The following is an 11537-nucleotide window of genomic DNA, read 5'->3' as shown; positions in this document are numbered from 1 at the left end:
GTCCAACGATAAATTAGCCCGCTACCTTATAAAGCTTTTCTGCACAGTCGAGCGGGATAGCACTGCTCCCAAAATTGGCTGGTCCCAAAAACGCGGCCCTAGACGAGGTCACGAAAAGGGCAAACAAACTCTAAGAGCATTTCCAAGAGTGGGTGTTAAAAATTCTATGTGGAGTTTTTATTTAAATCCTTATTTATGGGGTCATATGTATGTAGCAAAAATAGCCACCTTTTGTTCATGAACTATCTTCAACAGTGTGGGTTCTTATTTTAAGAATTTGTTTATTTGGATAATTATAAAATTGATTCTTTTTTCTTATTGGTTTAGAAAATTTTATTTAAAAGTAAAATATTAATATATGGTGAAAAAAATGACCTGTAGGTCATTCCCAAGATCTAAATAAGACTTTCTCTAAGATCTTCATATTTATTTTGACACCCTTCTTATTTAATATGATGAATTTAATGTAAATGGGAGTCTAAAATCCTATGTATCATAAAAATAAAATAAAATAGGACCTTCATCTTCTATCGGAGATGAAGGGTAGTATTAATACTACACAGAATAAGGGTAGTATACTTATTTTGGATTAAAGTAGGGTTTATTATTAATCAGAACTGAAGTTTTCTTTCTTACTTTACTTTTAGAGATTCAGAAATCATGTTCAGTTTAAGCGGGAATAATTTCGGTTCTGTTTGATTGTTCTTGAAATTCCCCTTTTCAATGGAGGTTGATTCAAATTCCTTTTCTCTGTTTAAGAATCAAAAATTAGGCGATCCATGGTTACCATCGAAACACTGGGAATCGGTTTCATCTGAAAGTGGAATTTCTCACTCTAAAACTTCAAATTCAGTTCGTAAATCTATTTATGATTCTTCCACTATCTCTGTAAGTACTTCTTACAATTCTTATTCCGTTTCTTTATTATCTGAACTAATTTTTCATGCTTGTAATGCCTTCGAATAATGTTGTAAAAAATGATGTTATTGTTGGTTTTGAAAAGCCCTAATTCTACAAAAACCCTAAGATTTTTTAGTATTTGTATACACATTTTGTGTTGTAAATGCATTTAGGGTGGAACTAATATCATAAATCAGTTGGCATTCCATCAAATCAAAATGGGGTCCTAGTTATGTTTCATTTTTGTATTTAGGTTTTGATAGTTTTGGTCTTTGCAGGAGGAAAATCTGGTGAGATTAGTTATAAATGCATTACAAGGTGTAGAGTCTTCTCTTATCAGCATTGAAAAGCTTGGTGAATCATTTTCTAACAGTCCAGCTGATAGAACTTCACATCGGATACCTAGCCTATGGTATCGTTCGTCTAGTACTAATGCGTCTGGAAAGATTCTCAAGTCTATTGGTCATTCGGGTCTTATCACTTTGTTAGTTCGTAAATTCATCGACTATTTTCAGTGTATAAACTCAAGTGTAGATGGAAGAAGAAGAAAAGAAGAGGGGTTTGAAAGCAAGCATGTGCATAGTGAAATTGCTGAGAGTCAAAATGTCGAGACAAATGAAACAGTGTGTGATCATCAATATAGTCTTGTAAATCAGGCATTCTCTGTTGCTGTGGGAAAAGTCTTGGAGGGGTATATTTGTGCCCTAGATACAGTATATGCATCAGCTCAGATGAGGCATTCAGTAAAGAAGGTTGATGCTTCTTCACCCATTTCTTCTAATGTTGGTTGTCTCACAAGCGTTGTACATTCTGAGATCACACTGCTTGAAGTTTATCTGCATTCCAAGGAATTAAGAACTCATATTGAGGCCCTGGGAAATATTTGCCTGCTTAAGCATGTAGGTCTTGCCTTCTCAATATCTTCTGTGTATGATGTGACCCTGGAAGCGACCAAAGAGTTTAGTCGCTTCCCCAGAGGGGCAGAGTTGCTGACATATTTATATACTCAGCTTCGGGTAAGCCTAGTTCTTTACCTCTTATTTATCTATGTTGGAAATTGTAACATGAGGAGTTTAATAGCAATTGGCTGATAATGTCATTGTTACATGTGGTTTCCAGAGGTTTACATTTGAAACTTAGTTTTTTATTTTTTCTTCTAGGATGCTGATCCAGCTCACCATGCACTTCTCAAGTTTCTGTTCATTCGGTCATGTGAACCATATTGTGGCTTCGTTAAGTCGTGGATTTATCAGGCCAAGATTTACGATCCTTATGAGGAGTTTATTGCCGAATATGTTGATGATTCCATGGCATACTCGCATACTAGTGGTGGCTCCTTGTTGGCATCTATCAAGGTAAGGTAATCTAGTAAACCTTAGAATTGTGGATTTATGAGTCATCCATGTAGTATGGGTATCCTTTGGAGTTTTATTTATATGCAGTCTTAAGTATCTGTCTCTTTGTATTCAGGAACGGAATGGAGTTGCAGTTCCTTGTTTCCTCAAAAACTTTTCTCTTCCCCTACTCCGAGCTGGTCAGCAGCTTCAAGTACTCATTAAATTGCTCGAGTTGTGCCGCTGGATGTGTCCTGGAGATCAAACATATAAGGATATCCTTTCATGTTGGAGTGGTGCTTCAACTGATCAGCTGTATAACTTGTCCCCTCTAACTTTTAGCAAAAACGGCATAGAAGAAATGGAAGCTGCGAGGGAAAATATGTACAGTGTGATGCAAGAAAGTCTTCATATTCATTTTACTAGATTGGAAGTCCAATATCAGCAGATCAGTCGGAATGTGAGAGGACATTTTATTCAATGCACATGGTTAAATTATAGTGCTTAGAAGGAATTACTTATCTCCCAACCACTATCTACTGATATGAGTTACTGAAGTGCCATATTATGCTAGGATGGTCAATTGGTTCTGTATTTGTATGTACTTCCTTGTTGTAGCTGATATCTCGTGGCTTGCACTAAGAGTGAAGTTTATCATTTCTTTTTGTTCAGGTAAGTCCTTTTGGTACTGTAGCTATGTTTGCTGATGACAGCAGAGACATTTTGGATGACTATTTGCTCTCCCCTTCTTCGACTGCTGAAAATGGAGACTTATTGTAAATCTCTCTCTTTCTCTTTGTTGCCAGTGAAGAGGCAAAGCAGACAGTTAATTTCCTTTGTGCTTAATTTGTTTTCTTTCGTATAAATATCGAGCTCGCTACCTTCCCTGCAACACAAATATGAAACTTTGTTTAATTAACCCTTGTTCATTGTTACAGGGAAGCAGCTACACATGATTCTGACACCTCTGGTGCAATGGATGAGTTCTCTTATGAGGTGGATCACTGGGAGTCTTCTGAATGCTCATCTTTGAATAGTGATTCCGAGTTGGATGCGACTGAGGAACCAGCTATATCTCATGAGAACGTGATTGAGATGGAACTAAAATCTTTATCTGCTTCAGGTTTATTTACATGCCTTCACAAAGTGGGGGATTTGCTGTCCAAGTCTTCTAAGTGTGAAAATGGTTGTATGGACTTGCATACTCCAAGACGTGCTTCTGAGAAATGCGTAGGAAGAACGAATTTAATCAACCAAAACATGGAATGTCATAAACAAGAAACGAAGTTGAGCTATACTATAAACCACTTTCAATCTGAGGCCGGAAAGAATCCTAGCTTATTAGATGCTCAATATGCTACCTACCAATTTATTGATTGCTGGCCAGTGGGCGGGCTTTTGAAAAACCCTTTTCATCACGATGGAGGTTACAAGGATGAGACAGTATTGCAGCTTACTAGCTGTAGTGTAGACGTGCCTGATAGCAACAGACATGTCTTGGGGGAGGGAATATCCAAGTTTGGGGAAATGTGTGCTTCAGGTAATTATTTTCCTGATCATGGTGGGGATATTCAGCTTAAAAAAGGAAGTCATGGATCATCTGATTCACTTCTTTCTCCTTCATGGAACCTTAAGTACAGCAGTAACTTTTTCAATATGAACCCCATGCTAACAAAGTACGCTTGGTCACAAAAGATAGATGTCTCAAGAGGTACAAGCTGTATGCCTTCTATTCCATGCTTCAATTTTTCATCAGTCGAGGATCCTTCTAAAGTGTTTCAAGAAAGGGTGCCTTCTAGTTTTGGAAAAGGATTTCAAGGTGAAATTTCTTCATTTGAGGAATCTGCTGTCAAAGTGGATGATTACAGTGGAAAACAGGGTCTTGATGGAGATAGCATTACGGTGGATCAAAGAAACTCATCTTGGGCTAAATCAAGTTTGATCTCGAGTGAGAAACAACAGAAAAACAATGCTGCCGAAAGTACTTCTGGAGGGGGGAAGTGGGAGCATTCATTGAGTTACTCCAGTAACAGTGCCTTATATAATGCTGGAGATCGCAGGCAGAATCCAAGGAGAACTTGTACGTCCGATATACCACTTGATGTCGTTATTGACAAGTGCATTCTTCAGGAAATCCTTCTTCAGTATCCTTGGATCAACAATTACTTTCTTACTTTATTAGCTTTCTTTCCTTATGTTTTATGTCAGTGACGTCAGGTTTTTGTCTCAGTTTTGGCTTTACTGAAATATGGCCTTGGTCAGATTTGTTCTTATCGCCAACTTCAGATCCTAGATTTTAGTTGGAAGATTTGTCTTTTTTGTTTCATTGCTAGTTGTTGTCAGTGATATCAGATAGTTGTCAGAGGTCAATTGCCATATTGATAGTTCTTATTGTTGATGTTTCATGTTAGTCATGCTTCTCCTGAACTGCAACAGATATATGTATGTTAGCAGCATAACTATTAAGTTGCTTGAGGAAGGATTTGCACTGCGAGAACATTTGTTGGCTTTGCGAAGATACCATTTTATGGAATTTGCTGACTGGGCAGATTTGTTCATCATGTCTCTTCGTCGTCATGTGGGTTTTCCATGTCAACCACAGATATTTTTATTAGTTGTTTAATTTTTGATATAACTCTTTGTAATGTGATGATTTTTTATTATGAAAATACAGAAATGGTATGCTGCTGATGGAAACAAGAGAATTTCAGAAATTCAAGGACTCCTGGACACTGCAGTGCAGCGTTCTTCTTGTGAAGGAGACCCTTACAAGGAGCGGTTATTTGTTTACACAAAAGGGCATGACATGATGCCTCTCTCAAACTCCGCCTTTGGTAGTATTTTTATTCTTTTTATCTTTCTCTTTGTGTTGAGTATATTTCGACATGTTTATACAGAGAATTGTGGTTTGGTATTTGATTACTGCTTCTTATTATCTAATCAAATCTTCTTCTTACTGTGTTAAAACAGCAGGGGTCCATGCCTTTGATTTTATAGCACTGGGTTTCAGAGTCAGCTGGCCAATTAATATTGTCTTGACTCCTAGTGCACTAAAAATATATGCTGAGATCTTCAGTTTTCTGATTCAAGTGAAGCTGGCGGTTTTCTCATTAACCGATGTCTGGTGCTTGTTAAAGGTACAACTTTATAACATGTCATTTCAGTCCTCTAACCAAGTTTATCTGACTGCCAAATCACAAGAAAACAAATTCAAACGATTTTTGAAACCATTCCATCATAATTCCTGGTTTGTGTCTTGGTGTACCATACCATGCCGAGGAGACCCTTACCAGAAACAGTAAAAAAAAATTATATGAAAGGGCATGCATGATGCCTCTCTCAGTTTCACGGTTGCCAGATACTATTCAGATAAAGAACATTAGCCAAATGAAATGGTTTAAGTGTTTGAAATTTCATATCATGGTCATGCTATACTTGTTTTTGCCTGCATCTCTAAAAGAAGAATTCTTTTTTCTAAGTTTCATATACTGTTTTTGCACGTCATACATTATATCGAACTGTTACCCTTTGTTTCCTAGTTTGACTGTTACTCCTCACTCATTACTCTTCGGAATGAAGAGAATCATATAGCCTCTGGATGGTCAATATCAGCAGTTCGCAAATGGAGGTTATTCATTTTAGTGGGGAAACTAAGCAAAGGCACATTTGTGGAGAGTGTTTGTAACGACTGGAAAGTGCATTATAACGTTTCTTTAAGACTTCGACAGAAATGGTTATGTGTTGATATGAAAGGACATGCATGATTGCCTTTCTCCATTACACTTTGCTAGATATTTTATTCTGATAAAAGGATATCATAACTTTATACAGGAGATGTTGCTCACTAAATGGAAAAAAATTCTGAAACTTAAAATCATGGTCAGGACTCATGCTTCATATATGGTGTGCATCATGAAAGATTTCTGGAGGAGGATTTTCTTTCTCTTAATTTGCTGTTGGGTTTTCTTACGCACTCCCCCTCCCCCCACCCAGCCCCAACAAAAAGTAAATAAATAAGTTTTTTTTTCATTCTTTTGTAACAAAAAGAACTGTATTGATTATTTTTTGCAGGATTTGGTGAAATTAGTTACCCCAAATCGTAAGTGTGGATTTGATACGCAGGATAAGCGCTACTTCGATGTCCTTATGAAGATGAGGTATAGGTCTTTTAGGTTATTTTATAGTCTTGGAGCAGAACATGTTTCTGTTACTACAGTATTTTGAGTGTGAGCATAAGCGAACCAATGGATCTAATGGATCTTTCGTTTCTATCCGTATATCATTTACAGATATACTACTTTGCCTAATAACGTTGATCTTGTGTTTTAGATATCAGGTCAATCACTTCGTCTCTACATTGCAGCAGTATGTGCTCTCACAGTTGTCGCATGTTTCCTGGTCCAGGTTCCTTCACTCTCTTAACCATGAGGTTCGATGTTTTCTTATCTGCACATTTTCTGTCTATCTCCTCCCGTGCTTTTAGCCAATAACAAAATAAATAATTCGATGTCCCGAAGGAAGGTACATGCTCTCGCATAGGTATAGAGAGCTGAAATACTTTTGAGCATAACCTTTACACAATGATATGAGCAGAGCAGAGATGTATAGATATCCGTAAGTTATGATTCTATGAGCAACCCTTGACGAATGGAAAAATAACTAGAATTATGACTATATGACTTAATCCGTATGCTGATACTCTTATTTATTTGATTTTGATTTTTTTTTTACTATCATGTTAATAATGGAGTTTTATTTGCTATAAACAGGTCAAAGACATGCTTGACATAGAGTGTGTTCATATGGCATATCTTGCCGATTCATTGCACATGTGAGTTTGATTATATTTAGAATTTTGCATACAGATCGGAAAACGATTTCCTATTTGTTTGTGTATGCATCTTATTCTCCTGCCTATATGGGATTATGACATTTTAAGCTCCGTCTGTTTTTGATACTGTCATGTATAACTCCTGTAGATGTTTCCTTTCTGATGAAACTCGCCCAGTAGCTGCCATCATCGAGAACATTCTGCAAAGTGCACTGGATTTCTGTTCATGCTTCCTTCCTGGTGGCAGCGAGTCTGTTTTGGACCAAAGGGACTCGTCTAGAATACTAGACCGTCTCAATTTTTCACAGGTGATATGTCGTAACTTTTCACTGTTCATATGCATTCATGTACTTGATTCTCTAATCTACAGTCATTTTTGTCATTAAAAAAAGTGTTTACCGTGTGGTTTATAGGTTTTAAGTATCAAGGAAGCCTTCGAGAAGAACTTGAAAGAACTGTATATTTGCTATTTAAAGTCTCCAAAACATGAAAAGTATGGACTATGTCATTTCTGGGGATATCTCAATTACAACGACTACTACTCAAATGTCATTGGTAATGGAATAGTAAGACTCTATGCATTATAATCAAGCTGCTAAGATACATCCTAGGTCTCTTATTGGGCTTCCTGAGAAATTTGTATAAATGGAGGTAATATTCTTTAATATTAAATGAAATTGTTGTGGCCGAACACTTTTCAGATATTTTGTGAGAATGGGGTTGTTGTGGAGCACGAATGTTCTGCAGTTGTGTATATACTATAATTGATTCCAAGTGCTGTGGTAGTTTCCACTAGTAATCTAGTGTACTTCTTTACTTTTGATTTTATTTTTTCGATAACTTGTACAATCTTACACCTTGATTGGTTAGAAGAATTGGATTTCATGGAATTTTGATTTGATTTTATTTTATTTTATCATGGGGTAATCCAAATTTTGGGATTGGATTGGATTTCATGGAATTGAATTCAAATCAATCCGAGATGTTAATGTTTGGTTGATGTAATTTAATAATACTGAACAATTGGGATACTTATATTAATTGGAGAATATAGATTACTATCCCATCCAATAGTGTCTGTTAAGGGGTGTTTTTTGGGGTGAAAATACGAAACTATCCTTTAAAAAAATAAAAGCTAAATCAAACATAAAGATACTCTACTGCTTTTTAAATTCTAAACATAAAGATACTCTACTGCTCCTCACTTTGAATTCTTTTTTTTTTAATATTCGGTAGGGATGAAGACCATGCCGGTAGTGATGAAGACTATGCCGATACTGAGTGTCGGTGTAGATTTTAGGATGAATACCATGCCGGTTCCGAGTGCCGGCATGGATTTTAGGATGAATACCATGCCGGTACCGAGTGCCGGCATAGTTTTTAGGAGGAATATCATGCCGAAACTTGCTATTTCACACAGATTTTTTCTGTATATTTTTGTCCTCAAACCGGCACGGTTCACTTGGGAATCGACCATGCCGGCACCACTACCGACGTGCTCGATAATGAACATTTTATGCCGGTAGTGTACTTACAATTTCAAAATTGTGGGATATTGTGTATCGGCATGGTGAAAGTATGAATACCATGCCGATTTGGTCTCTGCCGGCATGGTATTCATACTTTTACCATGCCGACATTGAGTTTTTCAGGCGTAACAATGGCAGATTCAGTGAAAAAATCAAATTTCAATACTAATTGGGGGACTTGTATATTCAGCTTGTTTACTTTCCTGGGTTGGTTCTTCACCTAAACCTTCATCATCATAAATATCTTGATTAAATGTTGTTGCATCAACAAATTCAATAATAATGTTTTATTCTAGTGATTATCAAACTAATCTATTAACTGTAATGATTATCAAACCAATCTATTAATTTAGCTGATTATTTTTAACCATTAAACATAATTAGTGAAGGGTAAATTAGGAATTATATTACCCGGATAGGGAGTGACCTTGATTTACTATTTAAATCCTATTTTTGTCTTTTTCCTATATCTCCCAATTAGTTTTAGTATCCCTCAATTGCGCGTTCTTTAATAACTTTTGTTTTTACCGCATAATTCCACTGCACTATCAAAGCAATGCAATTATTTTGGAGAGAATTGGATTCCCAGGAATCAGAATGTTTAGTCACACATAGTTGATTTCCTAGTTTGGTTTAAGGAATTAGTTTAATTCCATAGGAATTGGATTACCTAGCCTTCAATTCCTTGAACCAAACAAGTTATTAATATCGATGTAAGGGGTTTCCTTTGGGGAGTGTGGGTCTCCTTTTATAGAGGTCGAGCAATAAACTCCAAATAAGGTATTTATTTTTCACCTAAAATACATAACAAACACCGCAAAATAATTGTTAGCATCTTGGAAGTTAACAAGATCTCTGAAGATATAATATCTTGACGCTCTAGTTTTAGTGAAATTGTCCTTAAATTTTGAACCATTGCTTGAGAAAACTTAGCTAACTAAGAGGCCAAAAATCTAAGTTGTTGTCACAGACAAGTAGAACTTGTTAGAGCGAATGCTCAGTTGAACCTACAGTTTTTAGTATATTAAGTATGTTGTCAAATTAGTAGCCAAAACTATTTCTTGATTTGACTTACTAAAGTGAGCTTCGCTTTGGAATATATTAGTAATAAAGTCTTATGATTTTCCAAGTTACTCAAGAAGATTGAAGATTTGAAGATCATACGAAAACATCAGTTTGGAGAATCTCATTAAGATAAGCAAAAAAGACTGATCTTTCCTTTCAGATTCTTTTCGTTTTATTTATCTATCCATCATAGAAAAGTCGAAGAATTTAGCAAATGATGATATTCAAAGAAGATCATGGATTAGCTTTTGCTAAGTGTACTGATGTTTCGATTCTAATCTCTTGCTTGTAGAAAACTCGAAATTAAGCTTGAGTGAAAACACAAGTGTTTCAATGAAGATTTAAAAATTTCAAAGTCGTTCTTCAGTTTGTAAAAGTTTTGTTTAGTAGTTTATTGCTAATGAATTTCAATAACCTGAGTTCACGAACATAAAGTTTGAGTTCTTTGCCAATCACCAAGTGGTCTGGTGGTTGGCATGCTCTCTCCCACTGCATAGGTAGGGGTTCGAAACCTGTAATTGCTGAAATCCACTCCAATTTAAGGAGTTTGGATGTTGTCTAGGGACCACTAGTCTAGGGCATCAAAAAAAAGTTTGAGTTCGTGAACCTAAAGTTTCTATAAGTCAGAAAAAATCCTTATAAGTCACTTGAGTTCTCGAACATAGAAGGGTGAGTTCATGAACCTATTGTAGAGAAATTCTACTTGAGACTTTTCATCATTTGAGTTCGCGACTTAAGAGGGTGCATTCGTGAACCTAGTATACAAAAAAAATCATGCGACTTTTATGAACATCTGAGTTCACAAGCCTAAATGACCTTTTATGTTCCTTTATCCCTTTTGTAGTTAAGTTCGCGAAGCCAACAAGGTTTGGTTGTTCCTATTGCCTTTTTGCATTTAAGTTTGCAAACCTAAATATTTATAAAACCTTATGAAATCTATTTTTTTCTTTGCATACTCAGTTCCTTCTGTTCATGAATTTAAAAGATTAACATGCCAACCCAACCTGGGTTGCATACACGTGCTAAAAATGGGACCTTATTTGCGTCTGACTCAAGATGCGAAAAAGACACGTGTACGACTCATCACGTGCGCATCCCACGTGCTTATTTATTTGGACATGTCGGAGACGCGTAGGGACACATAGAGGACGCACTGGAGCTCATTTCAAAGTAAAATTTATATAAAATTAGAGAAATTGTGTAAAAGTTGATGTTTTAAAAGTTCAAAAGATCATAAATCTGTCATATGATCTTATAGAATTTTCAAAATAATAGAAAAAACATTTGAAAAACATGTTTCAGGGCTATAAAGAACATGTGATTGATGATCCAATTTTTTTATTTCATTTGGTACAAAAAAGAAATAGTAGTAAGAAAAGAGCAACATTTGATCATGGAGTCGCCGATGTAGTACAAAGAGAAAATAGAGATAAATAAAATGCTTAGTTAAGTTTTTGGGTATTATATTTTAGAGTTATAAAACTACATTTACTGGAATGCCTAGTAAAGTTTGTTTAAACCTTTTCTTTTGACATTTATGACAATATTATTGCTTACAACCGGTATATTTCACGTGTGAGTGGAACAATAAGAAATATTATCTTTTGAGGAATCAATCTTTACTTTTCCAAGTTAAAAAAATTTTATATGTAACAACATATATAATAATAATATATAATAAAGTTAATTTTTTTTATCTTTTGAAGATATTTTCTTGTCTCCGTCATGTCTTGTCCGCATCCCCGTGTCCGTGTAAGTGCGACCTAGGACCCAATATCCTATCATCTTTGGGCTCATTCTTCTTTGATTTTTAAGGCAAACTTTTCACAAGCTTATGAATTGTTATTTCTAGCTATTTCATTTGCTTGGAAAGTCTAG

General features: G+C 35.8%; 1 protein-coding gene across 4 annotated transcripts; it reads left to right on the top strand.

The window, feature by feature from the left end:
* The first annotated feature begins 512 nt into the window (after positions 1 to 512).
* LOC113321423 lies at positions 513 to 7955 on the top strand. Of its 4 annotated transcripts, none has more exons than XM_026569324.1 (15): positions 513 to 888; positions 1179 to 1916; positions 2061 to 2255; positions 2371 to 2694; positions 2907 to 3010; positions 3173 to 4378; positions 4671 to 4812; positions 4909 to 5068; positions 5208 to 5371; positions 6066 to 6113; positions 6306 to 6391; positions 6564 to 6663; positions 7004 to 7065; positions 7214 to 7373; positions 7479 to 7955. In XM_026569324.1, the coding sequence occupies exons 1-15, from the start codon at positions 724 to 726 to the stop codon at positions 7650 to 7652; spliced, it is 3828 nt and encodes a 1275-aa protein (XP_026425109.1). In that variant the 5' UTR covers positions 513 to 723; the 3' UTR covers positions 7653 to 7955. The 4 variants fall into 4 exon arrangements, with proteins under 4 accessions (XP_026425109.1, XP_026425108.1, XP_026425111.1 ...); XM_026569323.1 differs by having other exon boundaries at positions 5205 to 5371; XM_026569326.1 differs by lacking the exon at positions 6066 to 6113.
* Positions 7956 to 11537: the final 3582 nt, after the last annotated feature.

The sequence above is a fragment of the Papaver somniferum genome, chromosome 11 (assembly GCF_003573695.1).
Source record: "Papaver somniferum cultivar HN1 chromosome 11, ASM357369v1, whole genome shotgun sequence".
Lineage (NCBI taxonomy): Eukaryota > Viridiplantae > Streptophyta > Magnoliopsida > Ranunculales > Papaveraceae > Papaver > Papaver somniferum.
The sequence above is the reverse complement of the archived record's forward strand: the minus strand, read 5'-3'. Positions and strand labels throughout refer to the sequence as shown.

Coding starts and splice junctions, on each gene's coding strand:
- LOC113321423 (XM_026569323.1), top strand. CDS start 724: ATGGAGGTTGATTCAAATTCCTTTTCTCTGTTTAAGAATCAAAAATTA. Junction 6,664..7,003: donor TTCACTCTCTTAACCATGAG/GTTCGATGTTTT, acceptor TGCTATAAACAG/GTCAAAGACATGCTTGACAT. Junction 7,374..7,478: donor ACCGTCTCAATTTTTCACAG/GTGATATGTCGT, acceptor TGTGGTTTATAG/GTTTTAAGTATCAAGGAAGC.